At 49.8% G+C, this 18,037-nt stretch overlaps 1 protein-coding gene across 6 annotated transcripts in view; it reads right to left on the bottom strand.

Annotated features, from left to right (window-relative positions):
* The window catches only part of fne (ELAV like RNA binding protein found in neurons), a 204,415-nt gene that overhangs the window by 24,557 nt on the left and 161,821 nt on the right, over positions 1 to 18,037 (bottom strand). For all 6 annotated transcript variants that reach the window (XM_075673267.1, XM_075673268.1, XM_075673264.1 and 3 more), the window contains one exon: positions 4,347 to 4,732. In XM_075673267.1, coding sequence (XP_075529382.1) covers positions 4,347 to 4,732 — 386 coding nt within the window. The remainder of the gene's footprint in view (positions 1 to 4,346; positions 4,733 to 18,037) is intronic.

Genomic DNA, 18,037 nt, shown 5'->3' with positions numbered 1-18,037 from the left:
AGAACTCAGCTCAGTTGAGATAGTTAATGCACTACTGTCCATATTTGCGCGAGTTGGTTTCCCTGCGGAAATCCAATCAGATCAGGGCACAGTGTTTACTAGCGCTTTGACGACAACTTTTCTCGAAAGGTGTGGGGTAAAGCTGTTACACAGCTCAGTGTACCACCCACAGTCGAATTCCGTTGAGAAGCTCCACTCCGTCATGAAGCGCGTGTTGAGAGCGTTGTGTTTTGAACATCGAACTGACTGGGAGCTGTGTCTGCCTGGGGTGATGTTTGCTTTAAGGACCGCGCCGCATGCGGCTACGGGGTTTTCGCCAGCTGAACTGGTGTACGGTCGCTCGCTTCGATCTCCGCTTCGCATGCTTCGAGAATCGTGGGAAGGTAGGGGCGACGACCCAGTCGTGGTGGAGTACGTGCTTAAGCTCCTCGAACGCTTAAGAAGGGCACAGGAGTTGTCAGGTGAAGCAATGACAAAGGCCCAGCAGAGGGCCAAGGTTTATTATGATCGGACAGCCAGGGCCCGTCGTTTTGAGGTTGGCGATGAGGTCATGATATTGCGCACATCGCTAAACAACAAACTAGACGTGCAGTGGGAGGGCCCAGCACGAATTGTTCAGAAACTGTCGGACGTTAACTACGTGGTAAGTCTGCCAGGAAAGCGGAAAGCACAGCAAGTTTACCACTGTAATCTGCTCAAACCTTATAGACAAAGGGAAGCAGTGGTGTGCATGATGGTAAACGTTCCTGAAGAGCTTCCGGTCGAGCTTCCGGGACTAGGCTCAGTGACGAACAGGGAAGACACCGGTCAAGTCATTAGTGACCTTATCAGTAAAGCACCGCTGTCGCCCGAGCAGAAAACCGAACTACACCAGCTATTACAAGAGTTTCAAGGTCTGTTCTCTGAGAGGCCTGGTAGGACTTCTGTACTTACTCATGATATAGAACTTACCTCCCCAGAGACAGTACGATCCAAGGCGTATCGGGTGTCACCCCGCCAGAGCGATATTATGGAGGCTGAGGTAAAGAAAATGCTACAGCTCGGTGTTATTGAGGCAGGTGAGAGTGATTATACCTCCCCTTTGATTTTAGTTGAGGTACCGGGCAAGGAACCTCGTCCTTGCGTCGACTACCGCAGGCTTAATTCCATCACTAAGGATCAAATTTATCCGATCCCTAACATCGAGGAGCGCCTTGAGAAAGTTAGTAGCGCTCAGTTTATTTCCACCCTAGATCTTGTCAGGGGTTATTGGCAGGTTCCACTTACACAAGAGGCTAGTAGGTATGCGGCGTTCATTTCACCAATGGGAACATTCCGTCCTAAAGTGTTGAGTTTTGGGTTGAAGAACGCGCCATACTGTTTTTCAAGCCTCATGGATAAAGTGTTGCGGGGACAGCAAGAATTCGCTTTACCGTATCTAGACGACGTAGCGATATTCTCCGCATCCTGGTCTGAGCATATGACACACTTGCGGGCAGTGCTAACCCGCCTGCGCGAAGCAGGCTTGACAGTAAAGGCTCCTAAGTGCCAGTTAGCACAGGCCGAGGTTGTCTACCTCGGTCACGTGATTGGTCAGGGTCGTCGCCGCCCCTCTGAAATAAAAGTGGCCGCTGTGCGAGACTTTCCGCAACCGCGCACAAAGACCGATATTCGGTCGTTCTTGGGTGTCGCCGGCTACTATCAGAGGTACATCCCTAGGTACTCTGATATCGCGGCTACCCTGACGGATGCTCTAAGAAAGACAGAGCCTCAAACAGTCGTCTGGGACGAGACAAAGGAAAGAGCTTTTAGCGCCCTAAAGAGTGCCCTAACAAGCCAGCCTGTGCTACGATCGCCAGACTATACAAAAGGGTTCATTGTTCAGTGCGATGCTAGTGAGCGAGGCATGGGCGTTGTACTGTGCCAACGGGAAAATGGAGAAGTAGAACACCCCGTCCTGTATGCTAGTCGTAAGCTGTCCAGTCGTGAGCAGGCGTATAGCGCCACCGAGAAAGAGTGTGCGTGTCTCGTGTGGGCCGTTCAGAAATTGTCATGCTATCTAGCCGGCTCGAGGTTTATCATTGAGACGGATCACTGCCCTCTCCAATGGCTGCAGACCATCTCTCCCAAAAATGGCCGCCTCCTGCGCTGGAGCCTCGCTTTACAACAATATTCCTTTGAGGTGCGTTACAAAAAGGGGAGTCTCAACGGTAACGCCGATGGCTTAAGTCGAAGCCCCTAACGTAGGAATCAGCCTCAAAATTGTTTGTTACTGATGTTTTTCTTCCTGAGGCAGGATTTTTTTTAACATATTGCTTTTGTTTAGTGTTTCAAAGTGATGATATGCTTTCTAGTGCAATTTTTCAATTTGTGGACGCGTTCTGAGTGATGCTAGACTACTGTAAGGAACTAGGCAGTGGTATAAAAAGGGGAAAGAGCCTGGCAGGGCTTAGTGAGGGTTGTGCCGTGCTTGCTGACTGAGCGGTTGAGTTTCAGCGTAGTTCTAACGCTTGCCGGGAACGAGAACAAAAATGTGAACTCTCCCGAAGTCACTTTGCAGTGTCCCGTGCGAACCTGAACGAGAGAACGAGGCCTTCTGTGTGCGCTGCGCTCAAGAAACGTCGAGGGACGCCCGACTTCGGTTATGAGCATCATCGAGCGACATCCCTCCGGACAGCGGATGCAGTCCCCTGTCCATCGGGATCTCCTTCCCCCGGCGGGGCGGTCTGTTGCGTTTCGCCTGCGACACGTGGTTTTGCCGGCGCGACTGCGGCGGGGCGGCAGACATTTTGGCCCGATCGTCGTCGCCGCAACGCTCATCGGCAGGTGTTTCCAGGCGCGACTGCGGCGATGCGACCGCAAAGGATCACCCTCTCATTCCAGTCATTGTGCCCGAACCAGGCGATGCGAAAGCAGGGATCATCCTCTCATTACAGTCATTGTGCCCGACCGGCAGCGCTACGACAGGGTGCTACGAGATCGTGCTCGACATGGTGCTACGGCAGCGCTACGACAGGGTGCTACGAGATCGTGCTCGACATGGTGCTACGGCAGCGCTACGACAGTGTGCGTCACCATTAGCCCATTGTACATTCACGTGCTCGTCTTTTGAGGGGTTCCTTCTTGCCCTCAACTGCGAGAGTATAAAAACAGCTGCCCCCGGACGCCAAAAGGAGGGCTCCGATTTCTTCTGTTGAGTGAAGTACTCTCCCGTCTCTCTACTTCGGTCAAACCTGACCGCCAACTCTTTGCGATGTTAAAATAAACAAGTTGTTTCGTTGTTACCAGTCGACTCATGCTTTGCCGGGACCTTCGGATGCTTCCAGTTGTACCCCAGGCCGCCAGGCCAACGCTACCCTTGGGGCTTGCGACCCAGGTACAACCACGGGCGTCAGCGCCGAGTTCCCAACAGATCGTACCAGCGGTGCGATCCAAACACGGCCTATTACTTCCCTGCGGGATGTAGCGCCCCAAAGACGACGCCACGCTGCGTTCAAATTAGCACCTCGATGTCGCTTCGACAGGACTGCGGACACTTCACGAGATGCCCTCTGCGTCGTAGTTCGCTGATTAACGTTCCGGGTGCCTGGATTTTCACTTTGCTGCGAGTCCTCGAATCTGCCTTTGCTGCATGCAAAGTTTAAACCACTGCTCAGTTTGCATGTTTTTTGCGGAATACACATGCCCTTTAATAACGATATTTTACCCACGGACGCCAGCCACAAGCAGCAGTAAGCCACGATCAGCGGAGACTTACTTATAGAGGGCGATTACTTCAGCGACTTTGTTGCCGATTTCACCTGGTTCGGGAACTACATAAAAAAGTTGCTCAAAGCAGGTACGGCTCTGGCATACGGCGCTGCCGAAAGTGAGTGGCACAAGTAAACCCCAATTTCGTTTGCTTTTTACGCGCATTATTTTCTTGGAACTCAGCGTCAATCGCCCCATCTTTCGACACCATTCGCAAACGGAACTTTCGTAAAACATGACGCAATTAACATTCGTTAAATCGTAGAGCGAGCTCCAACTAGGTAACTCTACGAAACATGTGGGAGATATGACAGTTATGCTTATTCTTCCCGCTTGGAAGATCGCTGCTTTGAGAGATGACCACGACGGTGCCCGGTGTCAAGAGGGAAGCAAATGCTACTGTTTCAGCTCTAGTCCACTTTGTTCTCCAGCAGGTTTTAAAATGCTAGAGCGCTCGCTGCCACAAGTGTGCTAATGGCTCGTTCAAATCTGAATCGCTTGCCATTGGCGCCAGCATTCCGCTGGCGCCAATGGGAATGGTATGGCTGCTCCAACACGTTGGAGCAGCCATACCGACCGGGCGCACATCGCCCACTCGCCCTGCAAAAGCGACTCACCTGAAGCGGTTAGCCGGGTGGTGTATGGGCCCCGGGAAGCGTCGCTGCGGCGACAGGTAGGCGGCCAGCGGCGCGATCGCCTTGGCGTTGTTGCTCGGGTTGTTGGCGAACTTGACGGTGATGGGCTCCGTGGCGCCCCCGTCGGCCGGCACGCTGTTGTGCAGGTGCTTGATGGCGCGCTCGGCCTCCACGCGCTGGTCGAAGCGCACGAAGCCGACGCCCTTGGACAGACCGGTGATGTTGTCGCAGAGGATGCGCGAAGTGATGATGCGGCCATAGGGAGAGAAGAGCCCTTCCAAATCCTGCTGAGTCATGGACTTGGGCAGTCCGCTGACGTACAGGTTGGCACCCTTAATAGCCTCACTACTAGGGCGGGCATACGACACCTGCGCGCGCAGAGACAGTGAAAGAGAGAGAAACAGTCATCATACATCTGTCTGCTGCTATTCTGAAACGCTTTAATTATGCTGGGACAGAACAGTTGGGTCCAAAACGCTCCATATCTCATGTGGTTCAATAGACTGTACACTAAAAAAAAAAAAAAAAAAAAAAGCTTATACAATATCATTGCACCACCTATGGAGTACCGCTGTTGAGAGGAGCACGTTCATTATCTAAAATCAAACGAATGATATATTCGACTGCCCGATGTGAAAAATGCACAGGCCGCCTGCTGTGAACTCACAGGTACATACATAACTGAATCGACGGGCATCCATTTCCGAGATTTCTCGACTGTGCCTTTTTTTTTTTTTTTGGCAGATCTGTCCACTGCCGTTTCAGAAGGAATTTTAATTATCCACCTGGACTTTTCTGCTGATTCGTCGGTGGCAGAACGAGAAAATGCGTTGTCGCTCACGGTGGAAAATTTGAACAAGACACGCGCCACGAAGGAAACGGGAAAAGCAAAAAATTATGAACGGCGCCTCTCCCACTCTTTCGTTTTCCTATGTGCATTGCTTTTGTGCGCTCTGTTGCCCGAGATTTGGTAGCGAGTTTCAACGCGATGAAGTTAAATCTGGTGAAGAGGCATTCACGCGTGAGGTCCCCGGCGAAGTTAAGAGTGGTTCTATTAATAACGTTACACGCCGACATGCGCCGGAGAGTGGGGAGGAAAAAAAATAAAGCATCATTTCCGGCGTTATCCAGGTCGGACGGCTAAAGTTATTTTGAAGCACCGGCAGACACCAAGAAAGCTGGCCGTTCTCGAGAAGCGCCGTCATTATGCTCGCCATCTCTCGCACGCACGAAAAACAGGACGCGTGAAAAAAGAATGAAAGAAAGAAAAAAGCGCAGGAGAACACCGAGGGTACCTCGACGCGGCAAAAGAATCTCATTAGTCCGCCGCTGCTTACCCCGAGATGGCAGAGCACGGGAGAATAACATGCCCACGTGAATAACAACCGCAAAAAAAAAAAAGGAAAGGAAGTAGATCCGGTGTAACCCGACTCATACCGACGACAGAAAAATCCACGCAGGTTGACGGGCACGAGAAGATTGCTGGCACCGGAAGGCGCCTATGCCGCGAGCGGTACATTTTGTTTTCAACATAAAAATAACTGAAAAAGAAAGAACTCAAAACAAAACTAGTTTCACGAGAACTGGCGACGAAGTGATGAGAAGGTACAAAACTGGATTACTCGGAAAAAAAAACGTGATATTAAGACAGCGAAAGAGCAAACGCAAGCGAAAAGGAAGCACAACGATGACGTAACGACGACGAAGGCAAAGTGAACTCGGGCGACAGCGAAACGGGCTCAAATTTTTAATCTTCCTCGGAAAACTAGAGAGGGGCGTGGGGGTGAAGAGAAGAAAAAAAAAAACAAAGTGTCGCGTTAAGCTCTAGCGAGCAAACGAAGCGGGAGAAGTAAGAGAACGTGGGCACGGAAGCGCGTTAGCGAAACAAGCTCTGTAATGACATCGGGCTACATATTGGCTTTGCAGTTATTAGCCACATCCGGCAGTATTTTTCTTTCCTTTTCCTTTTTCATGGAACACGCTGGCGGTAAACTTTATTAGGCTTCAGAGGTATTAAATTCCCGTATCCGTTCTTCTTTTAGGAACCATGTGAACTGAGATAACCGAATTGATTTTCCCCTTTCCGCAGGGGCCATTTCGTGTTATTTCTGCGAGAACACTGCCAAAACGTTACAGCGCGCACGACAAGTACACGCGAACAAGGAAACAAGCACACTACTGCGCTCTAGTTCGAACAGATTTATTGCAGAAAGTAACGGCCTTCTTAAAGAGCCCTAGCTCTTCCCCAACTCACTCTCCTCGTGACCGAGCACACCATCCCGCCTGCGCTTGCAAGAAGGCAATTTCCTTAAGCGGTAAGTTTGCCGAGCCGAGAGCGACACATAACCATTCCGCCTTTCTGATGAAGTCCACTGAAGTTGTTTCGCGAGCCGCCTAGTCTTATGGCGCGCGTGTGCAAAGCAATCTGCCAAGAAAGGCGCGCAGTCACACGCGTCAGTTCATGTGTCCCTGTCGCACGCGCATTTCCCTCTTCTGTCTTCTGAGACATATTTGACAAAATTATTCGAAGCCGCAGCAGCGTTAGGCGAGGCGGGCTCGACACAGCATAGTGCTATGCAAGACGGCGCCACGTTGCATTGTCCCCGTCCTGTCCATGTTTCCTGGAGCCTGCGTCGCCTCACGTCCAACGAACAAGTCCGACGCAGTAGTTAGGGCAGAGAGCTGAGCTGGTTGGGGAGTGGTTTCCCATATTCACACAACCGAACGTAGGAAAACAAACAATTTGATCGAGACATGGCGAGTCCTGAGCAACCACAGTTGATGTTCAGCGCCCAGCCTGTCTTCTTCACGTCGTGCGCTTCCGTTTTTAGAATATTGTAAACATGCGAAGCCCAACGCAATGTTCAGCAGCCTTCGCTCGCTTATCTGTTTCTGTCCTTTTCTGTCACTCTACAACAAAGACTTTGAAAAACCTATGCTCTTATTACCTTCATGCTGCTTTCAGGCCAACACTAATTCTCCCTGAATCCACCTGCACCTCACCGGTCTCCCCAAAAATCAGTTCAGTGTTCCGTGTCAGTTATAGGTACATTCGTATTCCAAAACTAGAAGATAAGAAAGATAAATAGAAGCTCAAAAGCGCAGCAAACGTGCGTGTGCGCGCCTATCATCCAAGTATGCGTATCCCTTTTTGCTTTCTGTCTACCACGACTGAAATGCTTTCCACCACAGCGCCACGGTACACGCCCCTCGAACCGTTTAAAGAAAGCTCCGCGACCCCGTCTCCTCCGCAAGATGTTCCTCGCGAAAAGCACGAAACGACAAAACAGCTACGCCGTTCTCCTTCTCCCGCAGCAGACGGGCCAGGGAGAAGGCGGCGGTCCGCGAAAGGTCCCTAAAGGGATTATGGAAACACCCAATCTGCGCCCGCGGGAGAACGAAGCCCGCAGCGGCGACGACATCGTGCGCCGTGCGACGACATCCGCGCCGTGCGCCTCCGCCATCAAGCAGCGACGACGATGCCGCTACCAAACAATGCTCCCGCTCGCACCCGAAACACATACACAAGAACGGGCACCGTGCAGGCAGGGTAGCAACGACGAAGGCCGGGAGACCCAGGGCGCACAACGAGGCGAGGCATCAACGCAGCGTCCCCAGGGAACAACCGCGAAGAAGACATTAGAGGGCGGAGGAAAAGGGAGGCAAACGGGAGGCGAAAGGGTGGGAGCGAGGGTGAGAGAGGCCGAGAAACAATCGGGCGAAGCCGGCCCGGGCAGCCTGCGCGCGAACCCACGAGACGGCCGCCCAGGCCATCTCCTCTCAGCCCGTTAAAAACTTCCCGGCGACGGTGCCGCCACATTCCTTTTTTCCCCATTTTTTTTCTTCCCCGGGGAGGAAGTTCACTTCTGCCACGGACCGGAAGGAAGGAAGGAAGCAGCGACACGGCGAGCTGGAACAAGGAGGAGGTTATCCTCCATTTCTCTTTCTTTCCATCTTTCCTTTTTTTCTCTTAGGGACACGCACGACCATCATCTATACGGTGCCCGGCTAACGTTCCCCATTGTTCCGCTCAAAAGCAACGGGGAAAAGGGGGAAGGTGCCCACTCGGCTGGAAGGAATGGGGTACCGCGACGAAAACGGTTCGAGAACTCGCTTCGCATTTTATATACAGTGCAGAGGCCGAAAGTGTGCGCTCAGTGTGCGTGTGGAGGGAGAAAGGCAGACGAGGGAAGGGAGGACGAGAAATCGAAAAAAGTGCGAAACCATGCCACGCCGCTTGGCAGCATTTTTTTTTCTTTATTGGCAGCTCGGATGTTCTCGGATAGTCCTCGAAGGCGATGGCTCATGATGGCTCGCCTCAACGGGTCCTGGGCATTTTTCTTTAAGTTGTGCTCGCCGATAGCAACCGTAACCTGACTCCACGTCAACAAAGGCTGACGCCGCCGGAGCCTTATTCTGCAACCTCTGCGCTCCTGCTTTGCCCGTATATCTCGACCAGACGAAACTAGTGCGCTTTTAATGACTATTGTATTATTTTGAAAGCATTCAAAACATCGCCTATAATATAGACAAAAAAAGGTTACAAAGAAAACGTGCAAGAGCTGCGCGTCTCTTCTCTCTTCTGTCCCCTGGTTTGGTTCACACAGTTCCGAATGCTTTCAATATGAAATTTAACCAACTTGTTTCTCCTGACAGGCCGCTTTCGCACGTTTCCACTCTCACTGAGAATGAACGCCTCTTTGTCTGATACCGGCGCTCTAAACAAGGGACCCAGACGCGGAACGAATTGAGGCTTCTTTCCGTTGAACAAACAAATGCTAAAGGGCCAGATTCGAGAAAATCGAGGAACATCAGTACTTCAAGTTTCCCAAAGACACTGTGAGCTTTCATATATGTAAAAAGACGCTGCTTGCGGCGTACCTCTACTGCCTAATTAACTTTTTTAAAAGAAGAAACGACCATAGAAATATTCTTTTTATCTGGAATACCAATTATTTTACATACAACTGAATTCTGGAATTTTACGGGAAAAACCACGATTTGATTAGCGTTCGTCTGTTCATCTGTTCCCATGTTTTTTTTTTCCCTTTCACGCTTAAAGTACGAATTTTCACAAACACGCCAAAATTTCAACTATTTACAGTTTATACTTCTATGCATACATGCCACAGTATACTAGTCCCACAACAATAACCTCTATTTTTCTTGCTTGCATTTCCTTTCTTGAAAACCATGCGCTCGCTCTTTTCCTGCGAAGAACACAACGCTATTTTTTTCTTTTTTGCCACATGTAGTACAGGCTCGTGTGGACGAGTGTAATGCCGAGCAGAGGCCACGACTTCGTGTGCTGCGTTTGTCTGGCGGGGCTGTAGCCAATCAGAGCAGACTGCGGCGTCGTCTGTTGCATCAGCAGACGAAAAGCGCCTGACTCCGCACTTGGCCCGACTTTGTACTCACTAGCTGCGCATGCGCCCTTGCATGAAACTAAACGTCAATGTACGCATTTGCTTGCGTAAACAAACCTAGACAGGCTGGAGCAAAATACATCGCCACTCCGTATAATACAGCGCGCAGTCTCAACCAGTACGCACCATCCGTGAGTAAGATAACTGTCTTTTAACTCACCTTGCTCTGTGATTCATGGCCACGCCAGCACTTCTTTACCGTCGTTGCAGCGAACATTCACTATCGGCGCTATATCAGCGCCGACAGTCACTGACAAAATGGAGTCACGTGTTTGCAACGCCGGCCTGCTTGTTTGTCCTCTGCTGCCAACACTCATCGAAACCACAGTGTAGAAAGTGTAGCTTTCATGCTACACTACGGCTACAAAAAAACGCTTCGTGTAGGTGGGCGGAGGTACATTTTTCTACAGCAAGAAAAAGGAAGCGACTTCCTGCACTAGCTACACTCTTGTAGCCAGTTTAGGTAAAAAAAAAAAGCCCTACTAAGTCACTCTGATAACGCACTTGCCATTCGTGACCTGCTAGTACGGGGTACACAACGTAAAAGAAACGAAATGCGCCCAGGATAGACGACGGTTATCGTTGTGGCCCAACGATACGGTCCGAAAGCGGGTAAATTATGTTTAATGTGCAAGCCCCTCAGAAATTTCCTAATCTAATCACACTAACCCATCCCGCAAAATGCTATTTTCTTGTTGGACAATATTGCGACACCTTTAAAGGAAAACCCAATGAACTTGCGTTGCACACGCAATCTATTGCTCTTCAAAGGCCATCGACTAGACTTGGTAACATTTTCAATTCTCTCTATATAAGAGCACAACTACACGAGGCAGCACTGGTCGCCACCGGCGGACGCCATCTGTTCCAAAAAAAAAAAAAAAAACGGAAGCCGACCACCCGGCCACTGCCAGCTTTCTTTTTCCGCCAGCGGTCGCACCACGCAATCACAGCAGCCAGCACCTCAACGCCGTGTTTCTGCATCTCCCTATTTCGACTGACGACCAACGTCCTGCCTAGTTCCGCTTCCGATGATCTCCTTCCGGTCTCTTATCTTTCTCAGTTTCCCAGTTTCCTCGACGCTAGCGATACAATCTAAGCTTGCCGCTCGTTCTGGACATTCTTTTTTCCTTCCTGTGCATCGCAGCAGTCCTCACGCCTTTTTCGTATTTTTTGTCTTACCTTCCAGCATCATCTGCCCTGACAGAGAAACGATTCTCGCACAAATGATACCGGCCTTCACAAACGCAGCGGTAGCAGACTCGTTGCTGAAAACGACCGCGAGGGAGCACAAATGTCGCTGTCGACTTGATGTGCCAGGCATTGACTCAGTGGTAGACCAATATCGCTTTATCGACTGGACGCGCAATGCGTAACGCCCGCGAAGTCCCTTTTACGTTACGCTGTCTTCTCTTGGTGCTTGTTTAGGACAGTCTGTCCGAACATGAAAGTCGAGGAAAAACTTTTCAGCCTATGCACCTCTATGCGACGCTTCTCTACTTTGTTACCACTTTACCTCCCCCTTTCCTCTCTCCCCAGTGTAGGGTAGCCAACCGGATCTTTTTCTCTGGTTAACCTCCCTGCCTTTCCCCTTTCCTCTCTCTCTCTCTCTTCTCTGTTTGACACTGCCAAAACAACGTGCACTGAGCTCATGAAAGCTTTGATTCATAACAATTTCCTTGCTAAATCTTACAACATCGGGAAGTTTTAGTTTTCCTTTGATTTCCGAAAAAGAAATTTGTCAAGAATTTTGTCCTTTTCTTTGCTCTCAACATGGCTGAGCAATATAGGTATTGGCCAAGTCTTCTCTAATACCTGCACACTGGGTATGTGTGCCATATATGGAGAAATAAAACAACCATCGCAGCATCGATCTTCCGACTTGTTCGACAACAAAAGCTTTTTCACAATAAACTGTAATGAGAAAAGTGGCGGGACCGTGCTGACATATGCACGGGTGATTAATGACAATTGGTGTCTTTCAAATGGCATCATAGTTAATTCTCTACTTAATAGCCTTATAGTTAATCCTCGTTCTCTCTCAAATTGTTTATATTTTATTTATTTTTTACGCAACGGCACTAGCAATATTGGATGTAGTTGTGTTAAGATAAAAGAAGATAAAGACAGACAAAAATGTTTAATAATTAATACAGGAAAAAATCTGGACTCCTTTCGGTGACCGAGGAGACTGTACGTGGTCACTATGTCTATAATTAAATTGCATTGTTTTATTTCCTGCCATATTTCTTGTGCTAGACTGAGTAGCGAATAATGCAAGGTGCATTAAGAGGGAACCACGGCTGTCTGACAATGTTGAAGAAGCATAAACCAATCAGCGATGAACACGTCTTCAACCAAGCCACTTCCCATAAGACTCCCTAACATATACCAACAGTCCCACACACCAATATTCTCATTAGAGAGCCATAATACACATCGACGGTCAAGCGCTGGAACAGAACTCAGGCGTACATGCAATTCACATTCTGTCGTTTGCGCCCTAAAAGAAACTGGCTCAGACGATGGCGCGAGATTTGCCCTGTAGGCAGTACATTGAGTAATCTTCTGACGGAAGACACTCTCCGGCGCAGGGACTGCCGGCCTAAGTCCCCAGTGTATCCAAAGTGGAGATATATGCATACTTGTTGATCATCACAAACCACTTCAGCACCGACAGAAAAGAAACGCGGCGCACAGGAATGGCTAATTTCAAAGGAATGCTGGAGTGTTGTTAGACATATTCTTCGCAAAATGTTTCAAAAGAGACCTGCGCGCGTGACAAGACTACCCATGGAACCGTACACTGATATCGAAACGAGAGGTGTGAACACAGGATGCCCAACGACAAGTATTCTCCGTCGTACTACACTTCTCCGAAATTTACAAAAAATGGAAATTAACAGTTTTCGGTCAAAACACTACCCCGACTATGGAAGAACTAACTTTTGTACCCATACCGACTCGTTAGCCGCTAAAGAAGAGGAGCGCAGTGAAGCAGGTAGCAAATGAAGAGCGCGGCCTTCCAGACACAAGCAAGCTTCTAACGGCGATAACCACCCGACGGGCCACAACAAAACTCCGCTTGGTACAGGATTGCACTTGTATTTATAACCTTTCAATCCCTCATTCGCGGAACTTTTGACCAACCCCTTCTAACCTTTTTGCCTTAAGGGGAAAGACGACGACATATATCGTCAACTTCACATCCAAGCCTCGAGCGAAACGCTGCTCGAACCGTCCCCACGCTCACACTCCTCGAGCGGCCCAATAAAGAAACCGTACCGGGCTCTCAAGTGTCCCGCTCACGTTCAGGCGAGCGCGGTGTGCAAGGGGCCCTTTCAAACACCGAACTTCGGCCCAGCGGGGAAAACCGATAAGAAGCATCTTCCATCAATAGCGCGGCCTCGCCGACGCGACGACGGCAGCTCGCCCCCGTGGAGAGCTACGCCCGCGGGGTCCCGCGAGGCCGGCATTCTGTCGCACCCGGAATCATCCGTTATCTTTCGCCAAGGAGCTCGCCCGAGCGCCGAATGAAGGGAGGAACGCTCCGTTTCGCCCGGTTTCGCTGCGTCCGAGGCGACACTCCGGCAACCGTTTCCCCCGCCCGCTGATGCTTGCTGCTCGACCAATTATGCGCCCAGTCCTCCCTGCCTAGGACATTGGAAAGGCGAAACCCTAGGAAAATACAAGAAACAGCGAAGTGCGCTCCGAAAAGTGATAGTGCTAGTTATAATTATTTTTTCCATTGTTTCTAAGAAAGCTGCTTCAGGGCATAAAATAAACTAAAAAAAAAGTATATATGCAAATGCAATCCTGCCATACGCAGCAACTCCTGCACAGATTTTATTACAGCCATCATGACTCCACTTGATGAAGTCAGCATGCCGGTCACTCAGGAGGCGAGACCTTCTGAGCAAGGGCTCCCGGATATGTCAAGTGCCTGGGCAAGTCCGCAGCAGGTGGCGCACATCCGTGTCTTCTGTCAAGGTCGTACGGTTGGGGTAGGTGGCGCCAATCAAGGTTCGGACAAGTCTACAGCTTAATGAGCCTCACGCTGATTCAGACACGCCGCATCTTGTATAGTGCGCGCGATTTGATATCGACTGTCTCTTATTTCACTTCCACCTCCCCAGGTGCAGGGTAGCGTACTGAAGAGAGTCAACGTCCCTGGCCACCGCTTCCAGCTCTCTCTATATACGGAGCACTGCCGTGTTATCAGCCAACTGGCCCCACACAATCACTTGGCCTGCACGATATAGCGAGCATGACCAGCTGGTGGCTTAACAGGAGGGTACACGTGATGAGTGCTGACATTAAGGCGACCCCTATTGCGAATGCACCACGCAAGTCGCGACTTTTAAGGCTACCGTTCGCCAACAGCCCACCGCACTAAATGTCTATGAATACTTCTTTCAGCCCGAAGGAGTTGCTGTCCGCTTAATGAATCCATTGTACGGCGGTATATACAGCATGAGTGACCCATGTCATAACGCTATATTTCAGAACTGCGCACTGCTGCAGCGAACTTATAATACAGTTGATACAGATCAGTACTCCTTTTAGAATGCAGCTCTTAGGTGCCCTTTCCTGCGTTGAGCGTTGGCGTGCCTAGGCATCGCACGTAAGCGAGCGAACAAGCACAGCAAAGGATGAAAGAGCGAACGCGGAGTGCAGCGGGTGATGAAAGACGGCGATAGCGAAGAGAGCGCGAGAAGGACGGCGGAGGAGCAAGGCACAGCGGAATCATGAGGCGGAAAGCGGACGAAAGGGATATGGCGAAAACGTGATAACAAAAGCTTAGCACCGCACAAGACGCGCACTGCGGCGACGATGGCTACGAGAAGGCGCCAGAGTAGCGCGTGTCGTCTGTATGGAAACAAAGCGCTGCATGAGCGGAGGTCTCTCTGCTGCGGCTGCTGTGAATCGTTCCCATGCGTCACCCACGAGCCCCCTCTCGCGATCTCGTGATTGGCGAGGCAGTTGCGCCACACATCGCTCCATTTGCAAGTGCCGCACGAAACACACTATCCGCGCAAGCCAATATATGGCTTGCGCGGATAATTAAATATAATTGGATAATTAAATATAATTAAACAAAAAAGTGTCAATGACAAAATTGCAGAGCAACATAAGAAACGTACCTCCGACACAGCTTTCCGTAGCACGTAGTGAGCAAGAGAAGGCTGTAAGGGGAGTTTTTCATGTTGCTCTACAATTTTGCCATGGACACTCTTAATCTAATTATAATAATTGAGAAATGTGTCAATTAATTAGGACTAATTATCTACTTAGGTGAAATGCAAACATTCTGAGTATCTCGAAGCGACGGCAAACAACATTACCTTGGTTCAGTCCAGCTACGTGGCATTTGCATGTTTTTAAGGTTTCGCGTATTGTTAAAGTTACGCGAAACACCCTGTAGTATTGAAGACAGTTCCACTTTTTGTAAGGCTGCCAGTCCAAGCCAGTCTACGCAAAATTTGATAACCTGCTATTTCTATTTTTCAACAAGGACAACAACAGCGTTGAAATATGTCAGCAGTTACTTACAAACACCGATTGTTGTTTTTGTGCATTCGGTGTAATTCTTTAATAACGACGTCGAGAAAGTATTTCTAAGAGCATGCCAGATCCCTCTATCACCAGAATACAAGAAAAGCTCTGTGGGGGCGAATGAAGAGTAGATAATGGTTCAGTAAATAAGCGGTACAGTCAAATCAAGACGTCAAAAAATTTGTTCACGAACAAGCAAGCTGTACGTGCTTGCTTAACCTCTACTGCAAATTATCGCGCGCCTATAATGAAAGTCCGTGTACTAAAATTTGCACCTCCAGAACAAATACTGATAAAACGAGTAAAGTGCGTTGCACTAGCTCTGTTATAGGTAAGATCTGTAGAAATGTTAACCAAGCTGATCGCTGCCGCACAGAATTAATTTTCTCGCTCAGGTAAACGATGCAATAACTCACTACGATCAAACATCATTGCAGCTTTGATGCCAGAGGAAGCGAACAGACAAGTGACGCGACGTCGAAGCGTTCCGAATGCGCGACACTCATCAACATCGGGCCACGGATTCGCCGGTGTAGTGTTATTGAACTAGTGCGCCCTAATGGATCAACCTCACGCATGAGCGCGGGCCTAGAGGGGGAAGGGCAACTAAAGCCGTATAAAGAGACGACACCACCGAATGCGAGCAATCAGCCTCAGCCCACCGACGTTGAGTGCGTAGTTTCGCTGCACAAGGACAACAAGCAGTGACAAGCTCGGGAGCAACGGTGCGGAAGGAGAAACAACGAAAACGGGAAAGGACGAGGTAAGGGCAGAGAGAAGCGATCAGGGAAGAGCAAGAAGGTTAAACAGGCTAGCACCGATTGGCTACCCTTTACTAGAGTAAGGGAGACGAGGAGGAAGAGGGACAGGGGTTCACGGGGCGCACGCACCGGCGCGCCAAAGCGTTCGTTCGTCAGTCCGTCGCAAGCGGAGAATCCTTCAACACCGGGATTAGGGCGGAGTTGGGGAGAGAGCGGGGGAGGCGCGGCGCACACAGAGCGCCACGTGCTCGAACCTCGAACGGACGGGACGACCGGAGCTCACGAGGCAGAGCGGCGGCGTTGCGTACGTGCAGCTTCAGAAAACGACGACGACGTCAGGAACCGAAGTGAGGCGGGAAGGAGAGAATTCTCTCTCTCCCACAGCGAAAAAAAGAGTAAAGAACGGACACAGATAGCGGGATGGGAAGCAGGGGGACAAAGAGGAAGAAACGGCAGCAGCACCCCACGGGAGAAACACCGTAGGAAGAACAAGCGAAAGCCAGGAAAGATAACTGTATGTGAGGTGCTGAAGCGAGAGAGGGATGCCAAGTGTGGGGAGGAGGGGAAAATGGAAAGAGCCCTCACACGGAAAGGAGCGCGGAGGAGAGAGAGAAAGGTTTCCATGGAGACGCATCGATTAGAGAATGAACGACCCTGGGCCCGAACGCCAGGCGCGCCCGCGCTGTCGGCAAAGCAAGGAAGAAATGCGCGGCTCGTCGCGCGTCTTTTCGATGTCCCCGGCGACGGCGGGTCTCGGTGTCTGGGCTTGCTTTCACATTTCTTTTTCCCCGTCGACCATAGGATGCCGCGGCTCTCCCTCGTAACCCCTTCCGTGCCTATTATAACTGCACTGCGCCTTCACTCAATTTCGTCGACTTCACAGACTTTTCATTTACTTCCTTGTTTTCGCTTGACTATTCCTTTCCACCCTTTTATTTTTTAAGTCGGGCGATGACGATCCCTTTTGGTCCTGTGAGGAAACACAGAATCGTTTTCTTTTCTTCATGGCAGCATATACTAATAAAATACTCAACTATTTATTTCGCCGTCGACCTTTGCCTTTCTACTCTCTAAGATGCACGTGCACGAAGGAATGTGAAAAATTGGCGGCAAGATTCGCTCTGCAGCACAAAAGAATAGAGGGACCATCCTCTAAGGCGCAGCTGACATGTATTTTCTTGATCTGAGCGAGGTCGTCGCAAAAATACAAATTTGGAGGTGGTATACCCGGGCTGCCAAAGGAGCACGACGATGCTTGACTAAAAAATGTGGCGTCAAATGCTCCCAGGATCTCTAAAGCTGGTCGGGGGAGCAGAGGTATAAATTTCCTTTTTCAATTTACTGTGCAGTCGATACAGTGTTTCCTATTCCAATTGTCACAAATATATTGTGTCGTATTTTGCTGGTGACGTTTTCATTAAGATATCCCTTTTACATCAAATGTTATTCTCCGTCGCACTACACGCCCTGCGTCTAGCCGGTTATTATTTTTTTTATTGTTGTCGCCTCTTGTACAGCAAAGTAGCCTCGTTTAATCAGACTGCAGATGCGCAGTGAATAGTACTGTACATTGCGGCTCCTATGCAGGCACCAGCGATTACTCTGCTTTGTACCTGTGACACAAGTGAATAGCAGACGGGCTTGACCCGTCAGTTTAGGTTCAATGACCAACCATTTCGCTCGTCGCTGTAGTTGTGACTTGAATGTTGCATATTTTTCACGGCACCAGTTCGCCCGATAGATTTATATTGTTAACTAGCCGTTTTGTCACATTTTGATTCTTCCCCGTTACTAAAAAGAGACACTTTAACTTCGCAGCCGAACAAGATTTCACAGGCAGTGTCGGCAACACACTTTGAGGGCGTTTGTCTCTTGACTTGTCTCCTGTTCATGCAAGAATGCCTTTTCATGCAAACTGAATCTTTATAAC

The sequence above is a fragment of the Dermacentor variabilis genome, chromosome 10 (genome assembly GCF_050947875.1).
Source record: "Dermacentor variabilis isolate Ectoservices chromosome 10, ASM5094787v1, whole genome shotgun sequence".
NCBI lineage: Eukaryota > Metazoa > Arthropoda > Arachnida > Ixodida > Ixodidae > Dermacentor > Dermacentor variabilis.
The sequence above is the reverse complement of the archived record's forward strand: the minus strand, read 5'-3'. Positions and strand labels throughout refer to the sequence as shown.